The sequence below is a fragment of the Malus domestica genome, chromosome 07 (genome assembly GCF_042453785.1).
Source record: "Malus domestica chromosome 07, GDT2T_hap1".
Classification (NCBI taxonomy): Eukaryota; Viridiplantae; Streptophyta; class Magnoliopsida; order Rosales; family Rosaceae; genus Malus; species Malus domestica.
This window is the reverse complement of record NC_091667.1, coordinates 31,124,731-31,146,443: the sequence shown is the minus strand read 5'-3', so window position 1 is coordinate 31,146,443 and position 21,713 is coordinate 31,124,731. Positions and strand designations below refer to the sequence as shown.

The 21,713-nt window shown below is 39.4% G+C and overlaps 2 protein-coding genes and 1 pseudogene across 3 annotated transcripts; 2 read left to right on the top strand and 1 right to left on the bottom strand.

Annotated features, from left to right (window-relative positions):
• The first annotated feature begins 4,519 nt into the window (after positions 1-4,519).
• On the top strand, positions 4,520-10,519 carry LOC114826136 (uncharacterized). Its single transcript, XM_029105973.2, has 3 exons — positions 4,520-4,902; positions 5,058-5,263; positions 5,879-10,519. Exons 2-3 carry the CDS (start codon positions 5,143-5,145, stop codon positions 10,156-10,158), a joined length of 4,401 nt encoding a protein of 1,466 aa, XP_028961806.1. The 5' UTR covers positions 4,520-4,902; positions 5,058-5,142; the 3' UTR covers positions 10,159-10,519.
• A 38-nt stretch (positions 10,520-10,557) lies between these two features.
• Positions 10,558-15,049, bottom strand: LOC103432974 (uncharacterized aarF domain-containing protein kinase At5g05200, chloroplastic). Of its 2 annotated transcripts, XM_029105975.2 has the most exons (10): positions 14,568-15,049; positions 13,892-14,034; positions 13,377-13,490; positions 13,034-13,222; positions 12,793-12,948; positions 12,152-12,417; positions 11,950-12,047; positions 11,465-11,643; positions 11,045-11,161; positions 10,558-10,923 (listed from the first exon to the last, which is right to left on the bottom strand). In XM_029105975.2, the coding sequence occupies exons 1-10, from the start codon at positions 14,797-14,799 to the stop codon at positions 10,744-10,746; spliced, it is 1,674 nt and encodes a 557-aa protein (XP_028961808.2). In that variant the 5' UTR covers positions 14,800-15,049; the 3' UTR covers positions 10,558-10,743. The 2 variants fall into 2 exon arrangements, 1 of the variants encoding a protein (XP_028961808.2); XR_011582900.1 differs by lacking the exon at positions 10,558-10,923 and having other exon boundaries at positions 11,112-11,161; positions 11,272-11,643.
• A 1,814-nt stretch (positions 15,050-16,863) lies between these two features.
• Positions 16,864-20,944, top strand: LOC103432975 (uncharacterized; annotated as a pseudogene).
• Positions 20,945-21,713: the final 769 nt, after the last annotated feature.

Here is a 21,713-nt window from a genome sequence, read left to right as displayed (position 1 = left end):
TGCCCAAGCAGTAGTCCCTGCCACGACATCTCCTCGGCCCATGCCGAGCCAACTCCTGGCCCCTGCCAGCCGATGTGCCGCACCACCCCGACGGCTGCCCCGCAATAGCACTATCCAAGAATAAGGCAAGAAAAATTAAATTTTTCTTACATCGGTGCGGCACGAAGAAGACGAAGAAAGCAACGAAAGACGGTCCTTTGCACGGGCAAGATGTAGAAGATTGCTAGAGGAGGGGGAACAAATATCCTCTAAGCTATCTCTCTCTTGTAGGGTAGAATAAATCATTCTCCAAAGCTGATTTAATAACCCACTTAAGGTGGACTTAAATAGGCTTTGAGAGAAATTTATTTCCCTTTCCTAGAAGGATCTAATTTCCTATTAAAGAGATAATCAACATCAAAATAGGAAGCAGTCTTAAGTTTCCTAAAGCAAGAAGATCTCTACACCTGCTGCCCTTTTTTGCGAGCATCCCAACAGGTGTGGGGGCATTTGTGGAGCCAAAAATATTCACTAGGCGATACGTGGACTTTTTGAACAAAAGAGGACAAAAATACCCTCGAGGCATACCGGGATTCCTACGCGCAAGCAGTAGGAAATTATCTTTCAACCAAGTTAAAAGTGCTCAAAATAGGTAACGATTTAAAGCCTATTTCATCAAATCCTTTCTATAAGGTAATTCCCAAAACCTAATTTATTTTATATGTTTTATATTCCATTATTTAGCTAATCAATTAGCTAAATAATATAATCCTTTCATGTTTCCTAAAAAATTGATTAATTAAGGGATTAATTACCCAATCAATCCCTTAATTATCAATTTGAAACATCCACTCAAACCTAAAAAATACTATAGGGCCGGCTATCCCATTCAAAACCTAGTCCATTACCTTTTTTCTACTTTTTCCCATCATTTCTTCCCTTTTATTAGCCAATCAATACCATAAATACTAAAATATTTCCTTTCATATTTAATTAGCCAATTAATTGGCTAATTAAACCTAAAATTCCCACCTAGTAGCCGGCCACATTTCCTCCCTTTTGTTCCTTACCTTTTTTACTTTCTCCATCTTATTACCCAAATAAAGCTAATCATTCAATTTGATAACCCCATTTATTTCTATCATATTTTATTAGCCAATAAAGTGGCTAATTAAACCACAAATTCACCAAAAACATGGACAAAGTGGCAGGCCATTTCTTTGGAAAAATGGACCAACTTAGTCCTATAAATATTCACCCATTTCTACCAAACACTAATTCCAAACCTCTTGCAAAAATTCCAAAACATTCTAAACACTATTTCTCTCTAAAATTCTAACTTTGGCATCGGAGGTTCTTCGGCCAAAGCGCCCCCATTCATCGTGGGCGCGTGAGGCTTTTGGCCTTAACCTAAGGTGCTAGTTGTTTTGTAGGTGCAAAATCGTCCAAGATCGAAGAGGTGAAAATTTGCATCCACAACTACTCCTATTATCAATTGCTTTTCTGATAAAACCTCAACCTTTTCAACTCTTTTATTTTGTTTGATACAAATTTCTTAGTTAATTTAGTAATTCACATTACAAATGACGTGATCAGCCGCCCAACTGAAGATTCTCTTCATGCTAGCATTTTCTCAATTTAGTGAGCTCATATAAAACTACTTTTATCTCACATGGCCTCCAAATGCACAAGTGACTTCAATTTCCCAGGTTTTGTGAGTTACCAACAAGGACAAGAAGACATGCAAATGCAAAGCAAAAGAAAATACTTGGGAACACAAACAAGAACAAAACAGGAATAAAGAGAAAGAAAAAAAGACAACGAGGAAGATACCGATGTTTGACCAAAAAAGGAGTTATTTGGAAATAGAAAGTTTTTTATTTTTATTTTTATTTTTTTAAGGGGATAACTGGTGGTAACTGGTAAGTCACGGTTATTTATTCCTTTCGATAGACAAAAAAACTCACAAATGCATTTCAGCCAAATTCATGTCCGGAAACATTCATGCCGTCAGCACGTCGAAGTCAAGTAGTCATACGGACAAATTTGAAACCCTTTTTCACTTGTGAATGCGAAGCCATGCTACCAAGCCCGAGCGGCCACGTCTTTTTGCAAGAGGTACCCTCGCTTCCAAGAAATCTTTCATCTTTGGTTTTATACTGAGACTTTTACGCAAATAATCTGTTTACTCATATTGTAACGTGTTACGGTGTTAATTTATTTATGATATTTTCAATTGTCTTCAAACACTGACTAATTAATAAATTAGTACGACACTAGTTCTTTTATTCCAAAATTTAGTTTAGCGCTTTTGTTACCAATTGACATATATGTCGTTCTTAATATATGTGCGTTTGAAACACTCCATGACTACGACAGTGCCATACCAAAATATGAGTAAATTGTAGTAATGATTCCTCAACTTTAACTCAATTGGAGTAATGGTCACTCAACTAAAAATCCATTACTATTGGTTCTTCAACTTATCAGAACGTGCAGCTATAGTCCCTCAACTAAAAATTCATTACCAATGGTCCCTCAACTTTAATCTAACTGAATAAATGGTCCCTCAACTTTAACCTAATTGGAGAAATTATCCCTTTACTTTAACCCGATTGTAGCAATGGTCCTTCCAACATAACTTATTTTGACAAAAATATGACGAAGTTGACAAAAATGACTATAGCTATACGTTTTGATAAGTTGAGGGACCAATGATGAGGGACTATTGCTACAATTTACTCCTAAAATATTATCTTCAACCTAGCTCCGCTTACTATTGTAGATGTAAGAGGAATGCTAAGGGGACTCTCTCATAAGTTGATTATTTGTCACCTCACAGTTTAACGTCAATTTATGTGGTACCATTATAAAACATTTTGGACAGAAAACATAATGCTAAAGAGACTCTCTCAAAAGTGAACTATCTATAGACTCTATGTCACTTCATTTTTATGCATCATATTTATAATGTTAACATGCGAATTGACGTTAAACTATAAGGTGACAGAATTTTCATAAATAATTTCACTTTAAGAGAGTCTTTTTAACATTTTTTTTCTCGTAATTGAAAATTGTAGTTAGCCTAATAATTTGATTTGACTTGGTTCATGTGTTAAACCCCTGTAGTCAAATTTTGGACCCACACAAGAAAATATACCTACTCTATACAGTGCAGGATGACTGCCACGAGTGAGAGACAGGCCATACAATTCCAGAGGTTTGACTTTGCAGCCCTTTGTCTATTTTTATGTGATTCCTCATAGCCAATGGGGATTTTTGACGTGAAAACTCCCCTGGGACTTCCCAGCAGAAACCCAGAAATAGCAGTTGCTTGTGTGGCTGAGGCAGTTGACTTTGACTTGAAGACCTTCGAGTTTTGGAAAAATAACCGCCGGATCCTTTTTTTAGGGATCTCATAATCGTGTCCGTTTATCGTATATTATACGGTCAGAAATTATTTAAAATTTAAAATTTTAAAATTCAAATATAAATAGTACCTAATGAAAATTAAATGCACGATTTACAATGAACAAATACGATTACGGGATTCCTAGAAAAAGAATTCGACGAGGATCCTTTTCCAAATAACCCTACCTATATAACTGTCGTGCCAGCGAGGGAAGAGTGGTTGGTTGAGAAATGCTAAGGAGAATCTTTAGATTTTTTTTGAGCTCTTCGCTCCTCAAGTTTTATACATAATATTTTATTATATTAATATGAAAATTGTCTAAAAATATAAAATGACGGAGAGAGAGTTTGACTTTTGAATTTTTTTTCTTAGTATTTCGATTCTCTTGTGCCAAATGGTAATACGGATAACGGGATAAGTGTTTAGCTTTGCATTGATTGATTTGAATTATGGGGGGTGGGGGGAAGGGGAGTTGGTAGAGAAGGGCCTACCTACACTTCAACGCTACCCTAACTTTTTGAATTAATAACATAAATATTTGTTTTACATTTTTTGAAAAAAAACTTCATGATTAGTTTGATATATCGTTACTTTAAAATACTCACAACCAAAAGATTAAAAATGATATTCTTACCATTTATTTGTACCATCTCTATAATAGAGACGAGATCTACATGTGTTGGCGGAATCTATTTCTATTGTAGAAATGATACAAATGATGGTACAATAGATGGTAAGTGTAACGCTACTCTCAACAGATTGCTTTGTGCTTTGTTGGTGAAAGTGGGATAGTGGGGGACGTTATTGTATGGGAGAACTCTCATGTAATCAAAGACACCACATATAGACCGTATTAAATGGTTGCACGTAACATATATTCATTGGTCAGGTGACACCACTCGAACTATGTTTTAGCACCAAGAGATAATCTTTGCTATAATTACAAGGGGGCTCGCTAGTTTGTGTGTGGGTATTAGGATGACAAAGTTCTACGACCGAGCACAAGAATTTCTCGCAACCTTGATATTTCCGTATCAAGTAAGCTAATCTCGGAGTTAGTAACAAGATGACACGTCAAGACGGACGCTTTACATACGTGGGCGGGGGTATCACTCATCTCTCTATCTTCTCTCTCTTCTCTGTAGTCAGTCTTTGAGCTTGCCCGGGTTTCTCACGGTCAGCAGTGATCTGACCAGGAAGAAGCTTCTTCACCACGAAAAAAGCAGAAGACCAATTCCAAATCCTTATCGATTCCTCTGCTTGGAAAATCACAGACTTACCCCTTTACGCACTCCCAAGACTTTGACGAGCTTTGCCAAACAGTAAACACCAAAGACTAAGATTTTTTATATACTTTTTTTCCACATTTTTGCCGAACACCTCCATTCGCCTTGCCTTCTTCACCCATTTCGTGAAAACCAAACAGACAAACAAAATTCACTGCCTTTTTCTGTCCGTCTCTCTCTTTTGGATCTCTCCGAAGTCTGAGGTTTTGCTTCTGTTTTGTTCAGGTACTGCTTCCTTAATTTCCTCAAATTCTAGCTCGGAATGTTCCTGTTTTTATGTTTTTTTGTTGTTCTTGCTGTTGTTTCATGGATCTTAGAAAAACCCTTTTAGTTTTTTGGAGAATTTGTTGGAACTGGAAGCCCTTTTGTTTGTGTTGCAGATGGTGTTTGAAATTCTATAGCTTCCTTCGAAGTTTGAGACTTTTTTGCTGGAACTGGAAGCCCCTTCGTTTGTGTTGGGCAAAGATGTCTCCTGAACTGACAGCAAATGTTCGACTGGTACGATGTCCGAAATGCCGGCAACTTCTTGCGGAGTTGCCGGATGTTCCGGTCTACAGGTGCGGCGGATGTGGTGTCACTCTCCAAGGTATTAAACTCAAACCATATCACAAATTTAATTTGCTATCTACTTTGTTGTATATATAACTATGGTCTGGTGGTATTCATCTCCACTGGTTGGTATCCCTCTTCATTGGAAGTGAGAGATCTTAGATTTGAATCTCGTAGATGACGAATTCGATACCAAATTAGATTGTCTTTTGTGGCTTAGCCGAACTTCCCTTCCTCTCTTAGTGTAAAAAATATTGATATACTAAAAAAAAAAAAAAAACTATCAACATGTATAGAGAAGGAAGGAATCAGCTATTGAGATTTTCCGCGATAATTTTGTTGATAAGGCGATATTCTATTCTAAACTACTACAATTTATCGGGCGAGGGATTTGAACTCGGGTGTGTGGGACCTGGCCAACCGGCCTAACCCCACATTGGCGAGATTGTGTTCTTCGATTGCTTAGTTTGTTTAATATGAGAAATCGCATGTGGGACCAATGTCATTTCTATCTGTTGATTCAACGTTCGGAGTAATTGAGCTCTCTCTTTTTTTCACCTGCAGTTTTATAGATAGCTACTTCGACATATTGTTACTCAGTTTTTTACTTCATTGTTTGTATTAGTTTCCTAAATCGTCCTTCTGGATGCAGCAAAACCTCGAGTAAATGGATTGAGAAGCAAGAGCGCTAGCTTAAATGACACTGAGGCAGCTCAGAGGATTCGTTTGGATCACGGTTCTGAAGATAAAAAATCCAGAAGTTCTGCTCGTAATGCAACTCTTTCTGAATCCGGAGAATGCTCTTCAGACCAAGAGAATGAGAGGGATCAGAAGAAGTCGTCAGAAGGCAACGAGTCTAGCACCTCAAGTACTCCTAAGGCTACTTATCCTGAATCAGGAAATTGCTTTTCAAACCAAAACAATGAGAAGGATGAAGACAAGCCTTTCGAAGAAGAGAAATCTAGCAGCTCAAGTCATAATGCAGCTCCTCTAGACCAAGAGAATGAGAGGGATCAGAAGAAGTCGTCAGAAGGCAACGAGTCTAGCACCTCAAGTACTCCTAAGGCTACTTATCCTGAATCAGGAAATTTCTTTTCGAACCAAAACAATGAGAAGGATGAAGACAAGCCTTTCGAAGAAGAGAAATCTAGCAGCTCGAGTCATAATGCAGCTCCTCTAGACCAAGAGAATGAGAGGGATCAGAAGAAGTCATCAGAAGGCAACGAGTCTAGCACCTCAAGTACTCCTAAGGCTACTTATCCTGAATCAGGAAATTGCTTTTCAAACCAAAACAATGAGAAGGATGAAGACAAGCCTTTCGAAGAAGAGAAATCTAGCAGCTTGAGTCATAATGCAGCTCCTCTAGACCAAGAGAATGAGAGGGATCAGAAGAAGTCGTCAGAAGGCAACAAGTCTAGCACCTCAAGTACTCCTAAGGCTACTTATCCTGAATCAGGAAATTGCTTTTCGAACCAAAACAATGAGAAGGATGAAGACAAGCCTTCCGAAGAAGAGAAATCTAGCAGCTCGAGTCATAATGCAGCTCCTCTAGACCAAGAGAATGAGAGGGATCAGAAGAAGTCGTCAGAAGGCAACGAGTCTAGCACCTCAAGTACTCCTAAGGCTACTTATCCTGAATCAGGAAATTGCTTTTTGAACCAAAACAATGAGAAGGATGAAGACAAGCCTTCCGAAGAAGAAAAATCTAGCAGCTCAAGTCATAATGCAGCTCCTCTAGACCAAGAGAATGAGAGGGATCAGAAGAAGTCGTCAGAAGGCAACGAGTCTAGCACCTCAAGTACTCCTAAGGCTACTTATCCTGAATCAGGAAATTTCTTTTTGAACCAAAACAATGAGAAGAACGAAGACAAGCCTTCCGAAGAAAAGAAATCTAGCAGCTCGAGTCATAATGCAGCTCTTCCAGAGCAAAACGACGAGGGGGATCGAAGTAAATCTTCAGAAGACAACGAATCTAGCAGCCCAAGTACTCGTAAGCTTACTTTTCTTGAGTCGGGAAAATACTCTTTTGACCAAAACAACGAGAAGAGTGAAGATAAGTCTTCTGAAGTCATCGAATCTAGCATCTCAATTCAAAATGAAAATCTTTCAAACCCAGGAGAATACTTTTCGGACCAAAACAAGGAGAAGAGCGAAGATAAGTCTTCCGAAGACGAAGGATCTAGCACCTCAGGTCATAATGCAAGTCTTTCAAAGTCGGGAGAATGCGCTTCAGACCAAAACAATGAGACAGATAATCCTGTCATTAGTAAATCTTCAGAAGGTAATGAATCCAGCAGCTTAAGTCCCAAGGCTACTGTTCGAGGAGAATGTTTCTTGGACCTAAACAATGAGAAGGAGCAGATTAAGTCTTCAGAAGGCAACAAATTTAGCAGCTCAAGTCCAAAATCTACTTTTCCTGACTCGGGAGAATGTTTACTGGACCAAAACAACGAGAGGGATCTAAGTGAACCTTCAGAAGGCAACAAGCTTAGCAGCTCAAGTCCAGAGGCAACTTTTCCTGACTCGGGAAAATGCTTCTCAGAACAAGACAATAAGAAGAGTGAAATCAAGTCTTCTGATGACAGAGAATTTGGCAGCGCAAATCATGGGGCTACTCTTCCAGACTCAGGAGAGTGCACTTCAACCAGTATGAAGGGTCCCGATGAGTCTTCTGAAGATTGTGATCATGAACAAGTTGGAGATATAAACCTACCAAATGAAGATCAAAATAATCAGAGTGATCAAAATGATTCTCATGATTTTGATAGTGAGAAACTTGAAGTTTCCAATGAATTTTGTTCATCGACTGAGTTTGCACGTGAAGAAGTTAAGGAGAGCTCAGCTTTAGGAGAGAAAAATATGGACGTAGGCATCAACAAGGAGATTGATTCTGATTTCCAGAGCTCAAATACTGTAAATCAGGGAGATGCAAGGGGAAGTAGTTCAAATGTTGCTGCTCATACGGCCTCACGGGAAATCATTTCATCAGGTTCCTTTGAATCTTCTCGCAATGAACAACAGGTGGAACCTCGGAATAGTGTTCCCAATGGCTTTGATCATGTAAGGTCTCCTGTTGCATTTGAAAGTATAGTTACTGCTCATATGGCAGTAAGGGAAAGCGTTGCAGCGGATTCCCTGACATCTTCTCCTAATGGCCAACTGGAGGAACCTCAGAATAATGATTTTCCCAATGGCTTTGATCATGTAGGGTCTCCTGATGCATTTGAAAATACGGAGTTCTTCCCCAGCTTTGAGCTTAGCGGTGCACCTAGAGATCTGTCGAAGTCCCCAGCAAATAGAAGTCATCATGCTTATGATGCCAGTGTTTCTTCTTATGATGGCATGGATGATCAGTTCTTCAACCGAAATACACGTTCAAACATTGTTCATTCTGAAGAAAGAATCCGAAGGGATAAATTCATGGCGAATAGCATGATGACTAGAGATTCAGGATTGCAACGTCAAGCAAGGGATCCCTGGTCAAATTTTCCTGTGAAGAATGATCATGCCATGAAATACAGAAAGTGGGATCAAGATGCATTACTGCCACCTAGAAGACAAGGCCATCCAAGCCGAGATTGGAATAGATTGCAGAGTGATGAATATATGTCTAGGATGGCATTCCGTCGAAGAGTTTCCCAAGGCGGATACAAAAATAGAGGCCTCACAAATCAACTGGATAATGAGTACCAGCACAATTCAGGCTACCAATCATCTGAAATGTCTGTGGAGGCTGAACAGGACAAGAGGACACTATTAAGAATGGTTTATGAACTGCAGGATCAAGTTAACAATTTGAATGGAAAGGCGGGTGGAAGGGTTGCCAGAGGAGCCACTTGGAAGGAGAAGAGCATGGCCCAGTACCGTGATTATGAGGCATCCGAGGAGGAACTCTATCATGATCCAAACTACCAGAGGTATCTGAGAAGACACAGGGCAGGCAGCCACTATCCCCCTGAACACCACCGCAAAAACATGCGTATACCTTTCTCAAGTGAGGCAACAACCAGCAGGCACCAAGCTGATTCTTCATATTTGCATCATGAACCCCAAGACTGGCAGTGCTCAGCACCTTTGCCTCAACCCATTCGTTGCAGCAACAACGGGTTATGTATGGTTCACCCTGGTCACAGTTGCTGGACATCATATGACGAGTCTCGTCCCTTAACTCCCGAACGGTATGTGGAATCTGATTTTCCTCTTTGGGGCCGTGAAACAATGTCTGATGATCTGAGGCACCAAAGGCATGATGTGAAGAAGCTTTACAGAGAGAAACAACATTTGGCTAAGCGACATTTCCGCCCCATAGCAGGTGGAGCCCCTATCATAACTTGTTACAACTGCTCAAAACTACTGCTGATACCTGCAGATTTTCTCCTTTTCAAAAGGAGATACCATAGACTTCGATGTGGGGCTTGCTTGGAGGTGCTCAGATTTTCGCTCCAAAAGAGATCGCATATTGTCCCCTATGAACAGAATGCTATAGCCCCTCCTCCGAGTGAGGTTGGCGACTATAATGCTGCATCTAATGGCGGTAACTTGGCTCAACATGCGGATACTGTTTCATGTTCTGATGATTATGGTTACGGACCCTCTTACTACAACGGTTACTCTACTGACGGTGATCCTGGAGCTCTCGCACCCTCCAACTCTCCCCGAGGCAATTCAGAAGACCGGAATATGTCATATAGTTCATTGGATCAAATGAGACAGAGGAAGGAGCTTGTTTTGAGAGAGTCTCAGAACAAAGATAAGAATCCAATTGAAACATATGTGTCAGCAAGACCATCGTTATCCTCAGAAATCAAGGAGCTGCCAGCAAAGTCGAGTTCACCACTTCATCGACTCATGGGCTACGCTTCGCCAAGCCAAGTGATTAGAGGGTCTGGATCATCTCAGACAGGGAGAAGCTCATACCCTTTGCAGAGATAACCTTGAACTCAAGGAACCAACAGATTTCTCAGAGTATGATAATACGAAGCTCCGAGGATTCTTCTCAAATGGAAGAACTTATTCGTCTCACTTACCGGACCCTGAAGCATTGCAAAGTTGGAGAAAGCGAATAGAACCCTGACGGAAGCAAAGGTTTCCGGGAAGTGATTCGAACAGAGACGTTGCCTTATTTTTGCCATATCTACATGTTAGGACTCGAAAATTTGTCGCGAAAGGAGTTCTTTCTGATATAGTTTCCCATGAGTGAGTATATGTTAGATGTAGAAATCAAGTTTTCGATCGTTGTGTGTATATACAAGTTTACCAGGGATTTCTATTTCGTTTATTTGTTTATATGCAACATATCCTGTGCAACTATACATAAAACCATACATAAAATAGGAGAAGAATCTGATATGATCAATTCCATACATAAAACGATACACGCTTTGCTTTCGTATGGTTTAGAGTACAGTATTCTTCTTGTTCTCGATATCGTTCCTATTGAATGTAACTCCGAATGCTGGAGAACTTTTTATTTACATTTACACAACCTACAAGAAGCTGCATCTGCACTTCCTAGGTTCATCTGAAATTGTTCCTGTAGTTGGTTCTTCGATTAGAAGCGATGGAAATCCTTTGGTCTTGGAGCATATTCAAGTTCGGGGCCAACAAACGGGTGTACCGATCAAAATACAAAAGCTGCTTCAGGAGAAGTGCAAACTCTCGTGGAAATTTCAATCCATATGATTCACTAACCCGAACCTGAAATAGGAACATGCGAGCAGTTCATGGCGTCAGAACAATTTGTCAAAAGATGGCATAAGCTACAGAAGTAGCGCTAAATCATGCAGGCATGTAAACCTAAAGGGAGTCAACAGCGTACCACATCGAGAAAAAGTGCATTCATTTGTCTCTCATCAACAACTAGATTAGCAGAGACAGCAGTTGCATTCGTAGATGGTTCCCTGGCAGTTGCTATGACTACTTCAGTATCCAAATCCTGCACATGAGGAGTTGTAAGAAGCAAATGCGATTGTTATCAATAAGCTGATTTAGCCACTTCCTTTCTATATTCTAAATCCGGCTATTGCCCCTTCCGATTCAACACACCTCTTTCAGTTTGAATTCTTTTAAACAGCACAACATTTAAGGGCAAGGAAATAGGGTTATCTTTTGGCTGCACCATTCTGCTAAACACGAATTTCCCTTAGCTCTGAAATAGTCTCAGAACAAGTACAGACCGAAAAATTAACCTTTTTGGAAACCAAAACACAATTAGCAAACTCCTGAATTTAATGCTTGCCTTTATTGATGAGAACATCTTTTCCAAGTCTCTTGCAAAGGCCTTAGTATCAACATTTGTGTCTGTAGCACCCATTTCAATCAGTGCAGATGCCATTGATTCATATTCTTCAGTTGCAATTGATGCCAGAAAGATTTCCATGGCACCCCATGTTTTCGGGGATATACGGCCAACGATTCCTGTAAATTTAAGTCAAACGCAGGCAAAAATACTTCAATAACATTTGAAAGGTTGGACAAATACAGAGAACTTCTAAAACTTTCAAGCAAATGGTAGGTACTGCATCATGGAACTATGCAAGTTGTTAAAGAACAAACATGAGGCAAGTCTTTTTCTGCATAGTATATATTATATAAGGTATAAACGTTTAGTCATATGTGCAGATATTGTATAAGCAACTGAAACATTAAAAAAAAAAAACCGACAGACAATTAGAACTATAAGTAAGCAATGAGTACAATTGGTGCATGAAGATATATGAATACCAAAATCAAGAAACCCAATGCGGCCATCTCGCAACAACCACAGGTTGCCTGCATGCACATCTGCGTGGAAGCTTTCACAGGCAAGCAAACTGCCAAACCTACAGAGACATTTCATAACAAGCGACAAGGTAAAAATTTTGACAAATAAATGAACACAAAAACTACAAGCACCTGAATGGTGGATAAAATATTCAAGTCCTACCACACATTAAGGGCAGTTATGAGACTGGTCTCCGGATTAGAGACAAAGGAACTTATACTGTTTAAGTCAGTAAGAGGAACTCCGTATAGCCTCTCCATTGTTAAAACTCGTTTGCTGCTGCATTGGTGATACACTTTTGGAGCCGTAGCCTGCCTTGTGAGTCCCATGGCTTCTAAATATCTCCTAAAGGACTCAATGTTTGCAGCCTCCTTATAGAAATCAACTTCTTCAAGCATGGACTCCCGTATATCTTGCACAATACCAACCTACTGAAACGATGAACAGATTACAAAGGAAACTTCTACAGATTACAAAGGAAACTTCTATCCACCATCATTTCGCAACATATGAATGCATACTAAATGGACATTTATTCTTTCGACTAAGGCAGGATAGAAGAACAAGCACCAAAGATGCTGACATTGTCCCAAATTATTTCACTACTCATAGAGTCCAAAGGACACTAATAATTACATAATCAGCTTAAATGTTTGTGCTTTCACAGAATAAAACTTGTAACTAAAGAAATTGGCAGTGTAAATGATTTAAAGAGTACGAAAATAATTAGTATGGTTATGCTTGTCATCCACAATAAGAGTCAAAGTCAATTGTTACAACTGCAGAAATTTATGTCCACATACCAATGAAGCGCGGCTTATGTCAGGACTCAAGAATTCCAAAATGCGGACTACAATGTAGATAAAATTTAGATCTGCAACCAACATATCTTCTATTCCGGGTTTCAAGATCTTTATAACTACATCTTCTTGGGAGCCTCTTAGCCTTGCAGCATGAACCTAAACATAATATATCACAAATCTTATTACCAAGCTTACAGAATGATTGAGGAACATAAGAAATTTGATAGGAAGAGAAAAGAACTTGTGCTATTGAGGCTGAAGCGAGCGGGGTTGGGTCAACATATTCATAAACACTGTCAATTGGTCTCCCCAATTCCTGTCGCAAGATTGCTTGAATCTCCGCAAAGGGTACTGCAGGAGTTCTGTCAAAGCAGTTCTGAAATTCTTCAACATATTCTGGTGGGAACAATGTTGGTGCCGATGCAATGAACTATCATTTGTAAATAGCATAGCATTAGTGATTGTGTACATTGAATGAATAAAGATAGTAAAGTAAAATAATAATCTTTTGCTAGTTTATACTAGATATAATGAACAAACTTATGGAGTAGCAATCAAAAAACAAGAATAAAAACAAGATATACCTGACCCAACTTAACGTAGGTTGCCCCCATGCGCTCAAACAATCTCCTCAAATAAAGGGGGGACACCAATCCAAGCTGCAGTTGGGTTGGTAATCCGGCAGATGAGTTTGCTGACTACAGACCAAAGGTAAGGTCATTTACAAGTATACTCCTGAAGAGTTTGCTTATTCAGATAAAAGGGTCAGTGTTAACGAATACCTAGGTGTTAACAGAACACTCAATTGAGTGAAATCTTAATCCAAGTTAATGGAATTGGTGATAACAAACACATGTTGTCATTGAACCCCTTCAATTGGCAATTGCACAAGGTGAAAGCCAAGCAAGCAATGCAACAATCAAATGCTTGTGATGATATGTTAAAATGGAAAAGATATGAAATTTGCATAATCCTCATGTACAGAATAAAAAATGAGAAAACCCTAAAAAAATATAACTAAAAGGAAAGACTTGAGCAGTAGGAAACAAAGTCTATTGAATAAAGAAAGTACAACCATAAAAATTGAAGTTCCTGTTACCTTTGATACGTCGGCAAGCCACTCCCCCCCAACCCCAATAAACGCCTGAATACCTTGGACCATCCTAAGAGCGCCGCGAGGACCTGTGCTTACTGATGTTTGGAGAATGTCCTCCACCAGTTTAGGCAAGTCTTCGAACCTATCTGGTAACAACATGAAATTCCAGCTTCACCTTAAAACCTCAAACGAATAGAGTGATCCAGAAAGAAAATAATTCAAGCTTAAAGAACACAGATGCCCATGCCCGGGTCTAAACAAAGGCGCGAATCAAAGTTTCCTTCTCATTCTGAGAGGTGATGCGATTAATTCATAACTGTCTGCCAAACAGAAGAGTTGTACTTCTGCTTCAACAGTTTTTACACCTAAGTTTCACTTCTGTATATCCATGAAAAAGGCAACAGCCAATTACTCACTAAAAGAAGTGAAAAAATGAACATTTTTCGAGGTACCCATTAAGCGAAACACCAAGAAGTTCACATCTTCATGATTAAAAATATCAATGTGAGCAGAACATTACCATTAGCAGAAGTATAATCTATTATTTTGTTCGTATGGGTAACAAATAAATTATTAAAAAAAACCCACAAATCAAATAAAGATTTAAGCTTGAGATAAACCCAGAAACCAAAATTCAAACCCAAAATCCAAAAGCCAACGGGAGAGAGAAATTAAGCACCTTGAAGGCGGGAGGAGTAAAGATCCTGAGCTTGAGAGTACCGGGCAAAGAGAGTGAAGCCCCTTGAGTTTGAGCTGCAATTAAGCTGCTTCGATGATTTTAACGAACCCCAACTACCAATAATCGACGAGGAGGAGGAGCTCGGAATCATCTGACGGCGGTGATGGCGGTGATGACGGTGAAGTGCCGGCAAACGACCACCTCTCACGGCTGAGACCATCGAAACAGCCATCTCTTCACTTGAAAAAAACAAAGAAATTACCAAAATTTCTGGAAATTAAATCGGGGCTTGGAATTTGCAAGTGTCAAAGCGGAATTTGGAAACTTTCACGACGTCGTTCTCTGTCAGCTTGCGAGTGCCTGCTAAGTGCTAATACACACGACTCACGAGTCGTAAGTGAAAGAGAGGACGCCACGTGGCTAGGCTGTTCACTGTTGGCGCGGTTCTGAGACTTGTCCACTTTACCGCCGTGAGATTTCTCAGTCCTGAACTGCTTCAATTAATAGCGCTTTTCTATGAGAGAGGATCATATCATAATAATCTTCTAATCATATTTGTTTATGGTATATAATGCGGTTAGTTTTTTACGGGTACTGTTTATATTCAATTTTAAATAAAAAAATTTACAATAATTTATAATACGATGAACAAATGTAATTAGAGAATCCTAAGAATCCTTACAAAGAAGATCCGGCAAGGATCCTCCTGGCTTTTCTATTACTTTGTGCGGCTAGGGATCTGCTGTCCCCAAATTTGTGTCTCTAGCCGTGTCTCGTTACAATTTTTTAACAAGTGTCCTTTAGTTTAACTCTAAATTCACACCGACAAAGTTTCAAGATTAAATAAATTAAAACTAAAAGTTAAAGAAAATAAAACCAACAGTCACTCAAACTCCCCACCAACACCAATCCGACCGCCACACCCTCCCCAACACACAGTAATTTGTTATCGGAACACCCTTCTCTCTCTCCTCGCCATTTTTTTCTCTCTTCAGATAGTCATGATAGAAACAGTCTGTCTCCCAATTTGAGTTCCATTCTTTTTCTCCCTCCACTTCCTCCAAAAATGGAGACCCAACCCACTTCCTGCAAATTGGAGCACCACCGCCATCGCCATTTTCATTACTACTGCAAATCTGGAGCCCCAACCCCTATGGCCGCTCCCCCCTCCTTCGCCGCCATCTCCCGTCGCCCAAACTACCGCCCAATCCGTGCTCCCGCCATCAACCTCCCTCCAAACGCTAACTCCCAACAGGCCATCATCGTCGCCCCTGTTCCCCAACCCCTCTCTGCCCCCAGATCTCCTGTCCCTTACACTTCCAATCCCTTTTGGTTTTATTTTCTTTAATTTTTAATTTTAATTTATTTAATCTAATGAACTTTGACAGTGTTAACTTGGACTTAAATTAAACGACACGTGTCGGAAAATTATAAAAGAGACACGGATAGAGACACGAGTTTGGGGACAGCAGATCCCTGGCCACTTTGTGCCATGTTTCTTTAAATCTTAATTTTTAATTTTTGTAAGTGTAATTTGACTCCGAGACACATTGATTAAAAATGAAGCCCCTGTATAACGATGATTCCATTTCTTAAACTAAGAAAATTGTAGTAAACTACCGTTCCATCGCAATCTAACGGTAGACCTTAAACTAAGAAAATTATATTAAACTACCGTTGGATCGCAATCGAACGGTAGAAGAGAAAGTACAACAGTAAAAGTAACTTGGATAAATGTTTTTTTTGCCATTAACTGTGTATTTGCATTGGAATACAAGATTACATACGTAGTCAACCCAACAAAAATTCTGGATTAACAGTAATTCGTCGTTCCTGTTTTTGTACTTTAAACTTTTTTTGAAAGATTGTACGTTAACTTAATTACATTGTTCCAGTGAATGAACATGTCCGGATAATCAAAGTTCGTTAATTTAATCATCTGGGATTAAATTCTGTGACTTTCTGAATTCCAAATTGTAATATGTCAAAAGCTTACTATTTTGTTTGTTAAATTGTAGTGTGTTTAATTAGCTTTTTTTTCGTTTTTCTGTTTTTTGGGTGTTCTGTTGTTTAATGGGCTCTCAATGGGCTTGCCGAGATAGGTATACTCGAACAACGTTTCACTCCAGCTATATCCCTGTACAAGGAAGCGCTGGATTTAGCCGAAGAGCACTCTGAGGATTTCCGCCTGGACCCCTTGTTGAATATCCGCATTTATCATAATCTTGCAGAAATACTCGCATTGGCAACAAACTGCTGCCCTTCAAAAGAACAGTTTCCCGGGAGCTCTAGTAAAATGGCCTCCAAGATACAGGGCATTGAAACTTGTGATCAACATGTAGCGAAGAGGCAAAAACTTTGTGGGAAAGACGAAATTGCCAATGATGCCGGTAACTCACTTGAAGGTGCATCTGAATTATCATATAAAGTTCCTGCTGTTCACCAAGAATGCGATAATGGGCCCCATGCATCATGTAGTTCTTTCAGTGATGTATCTTTGAGAATAGCCTGTGACAATATTAAGCAGAAGTACTTGTCTGCATTCAGTTCAAAGCTATCCATGGCTCAACCAGAGTTTAACAAGTCTTACACACAGACACAGGTATATTTCGTACCTGCTTCCGTGTAGCACTTTATGATCCTCTATTTCGTATTGTCTAGAAGATCACACTCTGTATCTTCTTCACGCTGAAAAGAACTCAGACCTCTCTAGGGATTTGATCAGAAAGATTGAAGAGGCCCTTGTAACAACTCTAAACAAAGGGAAGTCATCGAGAATTGTGTCTCGGTAAGTAAACGTTTGGGTTCGCTACATCACATCTACTGCAGGGTCATATATTTGACCTTATGCACTGTTTATCTCTTCACCAGTATCTCGAGAATGTTGCTTGTGGCTTCCAATACTTTCAAGTAAACTGAGTCTAGCTGTCTAATATTTTGTGGATTCTGATTAATTTTGTGTCCCTTTGATATATAGTTTCCGAAGCATAAGTGGCCTGAAGTATCATATGCAGACTGGTTTGGACCAATTAGCAGCATCTAGGAAGGTGTTGCTTGATCGACCTTTAGAATTTGATCAGACGATGGAGAAGCCAAAGGAAGAGGATATTCACCACGTGAGAAATTGTCGAAATTGCAAGGCTTATGATGATGGTCCTCTATGTGTTCTTTGTGAACTAGATGAATTGTTCGGGTTTGTTACTCTTCTTCTTCTTTATTTTTATTTTTTTTAATCCTTGTTGGTTTGCAGTATGACTTAATGCACCATGGTTTTTACAATTTCTGATTTCCTTACTAGGAATATGAAGCAAGGCTCTTTTGTAGTGAAAAAGTAGGCGGAGGGACAGCTACATGTGCTGAAGAGGCTGTGGCTTTGCAGAAGAACTCCGAACTTAATCGTTTTTATCAGAATTTGTCGCAGCCACATAAAGATTCAACATCATCCAATTCTAATAAAGAGTTGACGAAGAGAGATGCTGGAAAAGTTGTGGTCAGTCACTTTATCTCACTATTAGTTTTGTTCATCCTTAAAGGGTGATAAAATGCAGCCGTCTTTCGTTTATACTTTAAATGGCACCGAAACTAAAGTATGGAGCTTCTATAATTTGTCCTGTTTATCATATTTGGATGATAGGTTTCAAAATCTCCATCTGAATTAGAGGTTGTTCGTGGAGTTATAAGAAATCATTGCAAGGCCCAATTAGGGAGGGATGGTATATCAGAATCCACAAAGCACCTCCACATTCTTGAGGCATGTCCTGTATTGTACTATTCTTTCAGTAGCAACTATTTGACCCTGAAACTAAGAACACCTGTAGTTGATGGATCACAGAACGGAGGCTACTCGTGCCAAACTTTTGTTTTCTTTGGGATGCTAATTGTCCGCTGATAGTATTCCCGTTAGGCTTTCGCAAGATATGATCCTTTTTCTTTCTTACCTGGTCTAGGGCATGCGTAAAGAGTATCCCCATGCAAGATCCTTGGCAATAGCCCAAGCTCAAATTCTACAAGCTTATGATGAAATTAACATGGCAACCTTAAGACTGCGCCTGGCAGAAGATGAGGATCATAAAGCTCTTGATGCTTTAAGTGAAGAAGAATTACCTTCAGCTAGCGTCCTATATACTAGCGACAAGTTCACGTCCTTGAATTCGTTGTCTGTTACAAAAGGGAAACTTCGTTATTTAAAGGTAGAAGCAGAAGTCCATTTTTAACCATTCATATTTAGATTTTCTTTTGGGTGCAGAATTGTGTGCCCTTTGGTGGTATGCTTTGCGCACTGACCTTTCTACTTGTTAAACTATAAAATATAGAATGTCTTTGTTGTTGCTGCTGTCGGTAGTCGATAGTAACTCTTTTTTATTGTTCCCAGGGTCTGGTACAAGCTAAACAAAAGGTGCCGTTGTAAAGTCCAAACCCTTCGTCCGTAGCTGAAGGGGCAGTCACCATTCCAACATCCACAGAACAGAAAAATGGATGCATACCTACAGGCGATAAAGAAACATGCCCAGTTTGTCAAGATCCATTAACCATTCGGAAGATGGTTTTTCCGTGTGGGCATCTTACATGCTGTAAATGTAAGTTACCATCTCCATGATATAACCATTGCCTTAGTAATCACCGTACCATCTCCAAAAAAATGCAAATATGGGCTATGGACACGAAATACCTAAAATGCAAGTCTGCATCTCCGAAAATCTTGACACCAGTCTTATGCTAAATTCTCCGAGAGCCTTCCTTGGTTGAACAAAAATGTGATTCAGTAGGCTAACTGTAGCTATTGGGAAACCTTACGTGAGTCATTAGTGGCAATCTTCTATCTGTGTCTCCATCCTGCTAATTGCCTTTTGTCCTCCTTTTGTTATTATTATTTTTTTTTTCTTGGTGCGTCTCTTCACTGATAATTCCTTATATTCTCTTAATTAACTATCGTTTAATTCGATTTCACAACTGTTCCTGCTAGGTTTATTTGCAATTACCGAACGGCATAACAAGGTTCATGATAAGTGGGTAAAATGCCCAACATGTCGACAACATAGTGATGTTGGAAACATTGCTTATGCTGATGATGGACAGAGTGAAACTTGTGCTTCTTCTGTGCTTCATACAACCGAAAGTCGTGAAATGTCTGAAGCATCTGTCATGGTCAAGGTTCATATGGAACAAAGGTATGTGTTCTATCTATCCTCGATTTTGTACGTGTGGTTCCCTGACCAAACAAATAAGAACTCTAGCATACCTCTTCGTCATTTCCTGCTGACCCTTGCCACTCTATTAGTATAGTTTGTGTCAGCAAGTTTATTAATGTTCATTTGGGGCGGGGTACTCGTGCAGATTGAAGCAGTGACAAGAAGAATCCTTCACTGCGAATGACGTTACTCATATTCAGATGAAAGGAGGAAGGTAAGTAGCCATTACCGAATTTACAGCAGATAAAATTTACTGAACTTGGAATTGCTTTTCCCTTTTTCTAAATACGCTTGCTGTGTAAGTACAGGAAATCCCAAGTTGCCATTAGCGAATTCAAAGGAGAAAAGATAAGTGCAAAAGGAAATCACAAGCTACGTGGACAGAAACCCGAGCAAAAATCTTTCCAAGTGTTACTGCTCTTAATTCAACATGGAGCCAACGGCCTCAATCTTCTAGAAGCGAAGCATGTTATCCTTGTCGAACCGCTTCTCAATCCAGCAGTAGAAGCACAAGCAATCAGCCCGGTTCACCGAATAGGACAGAAAAGCAAGACCATAGCTCATCGTTTCATAGTATGTTCATCTCCCTTTCTGATGCTTCTGTGTTTTGTAAAACAACTTGTTTTAAGATTCACTAACATGTCACTAGAAAATGCTTGTGAGAACACAATCATCTGTGCATTTTCGATATTTAATCACGCTAAGTCGTTTTTTGGAGTTAGGTTAAAGACACGGTTGAAGGGAGTATACATAAACTCAACAAAAGCCGGAACAGCACTGCATTCATCGGGAACACGAAGAACCAAGACCAGCCTTAGTTCACATTAAAAGACATCGAGTCCTTATTCGCAACGGTGCCACCCCCGGTACCAGAAACTAACGAAAGCCAACTGAAATTCCCGACGAGAACGCAACGGAAAGTCTACGGCATTTGCCACCTTCTGTGGCTGCTGCCATAGCAGCTGAGAAGAGACATAGGGAGCAGCATGCATCTTCTTCATTACCATAACATAGCAGCTGAAAGTACAGTAGCAATTTCGTAGAAACGCATTGCAACACAGGAAAAAAAAAGGAGATTTTGTTAGGCTTTTTCAATTATGTTTTTTGTTTAATTAGAATTTTATTTTCAGAACTATCATTTTTCTTGTATATATTGAATCCTTCATTATTTATTGCTAATTTTTTGGATGTCTGATTTTAATTACACAGATACTAGTCACTAAATTCTAAAATCCCTCTCGGTAGTATTCTTTTGGTCTAAAAATTGATTTGCGGCCGGTCCTAGTTGCATTACAGTTTATTGGTATTTTTAGAGTCTTAGCTCGACTCATATATGATGAGCTCAGAACTAAATTATTGTTGGTCCATTCCGACTTAGTCCAAACTTTCACCTCCAAAAAATTAAATCGATTTGTCAATACTGAAAGCGTAGTATGGGTAGGTTTCATCCGCATGTCATATTCTTCGTGGAAAGTGTGGCAAGGAATATCAAAGATTTCAGAAAATACAAAAACGGTGACGTCAAGCGTGCTTGACCCGTCTATATGTATAGGGAAATTTTTCAGTGTGCCAGGAGTGTGGTTTGATACATCATATGTCATCATAGTATAATACATGGTGTACTAGGCCGTGTTTCCAACGCACTGAATAATCTTTAATCTCCAACTAAAGGTATTAGGCACATGTTGTATCAGGTCGTGTTTCTGACACATTGAATAGTTATGATTGGTAGTAATTTGGTTCCTGCCTATTCACATAATCAATCACAAGTTGAGCAAGATTTCCAATCAAATCAAACAAACAAAAAGTAAACAAAGCAGGATTCTCTTCAAATGTGAAGTTTCCAAGCAGGAGGAAAGAGCGTGACATTTTATCTGATTAGGGTTCTTCGTTGACGAGTCCCTTTCATAAGGTAGGAGAGACTTAAAACCATTGGTTTCTTTCTTTTTGATTATTG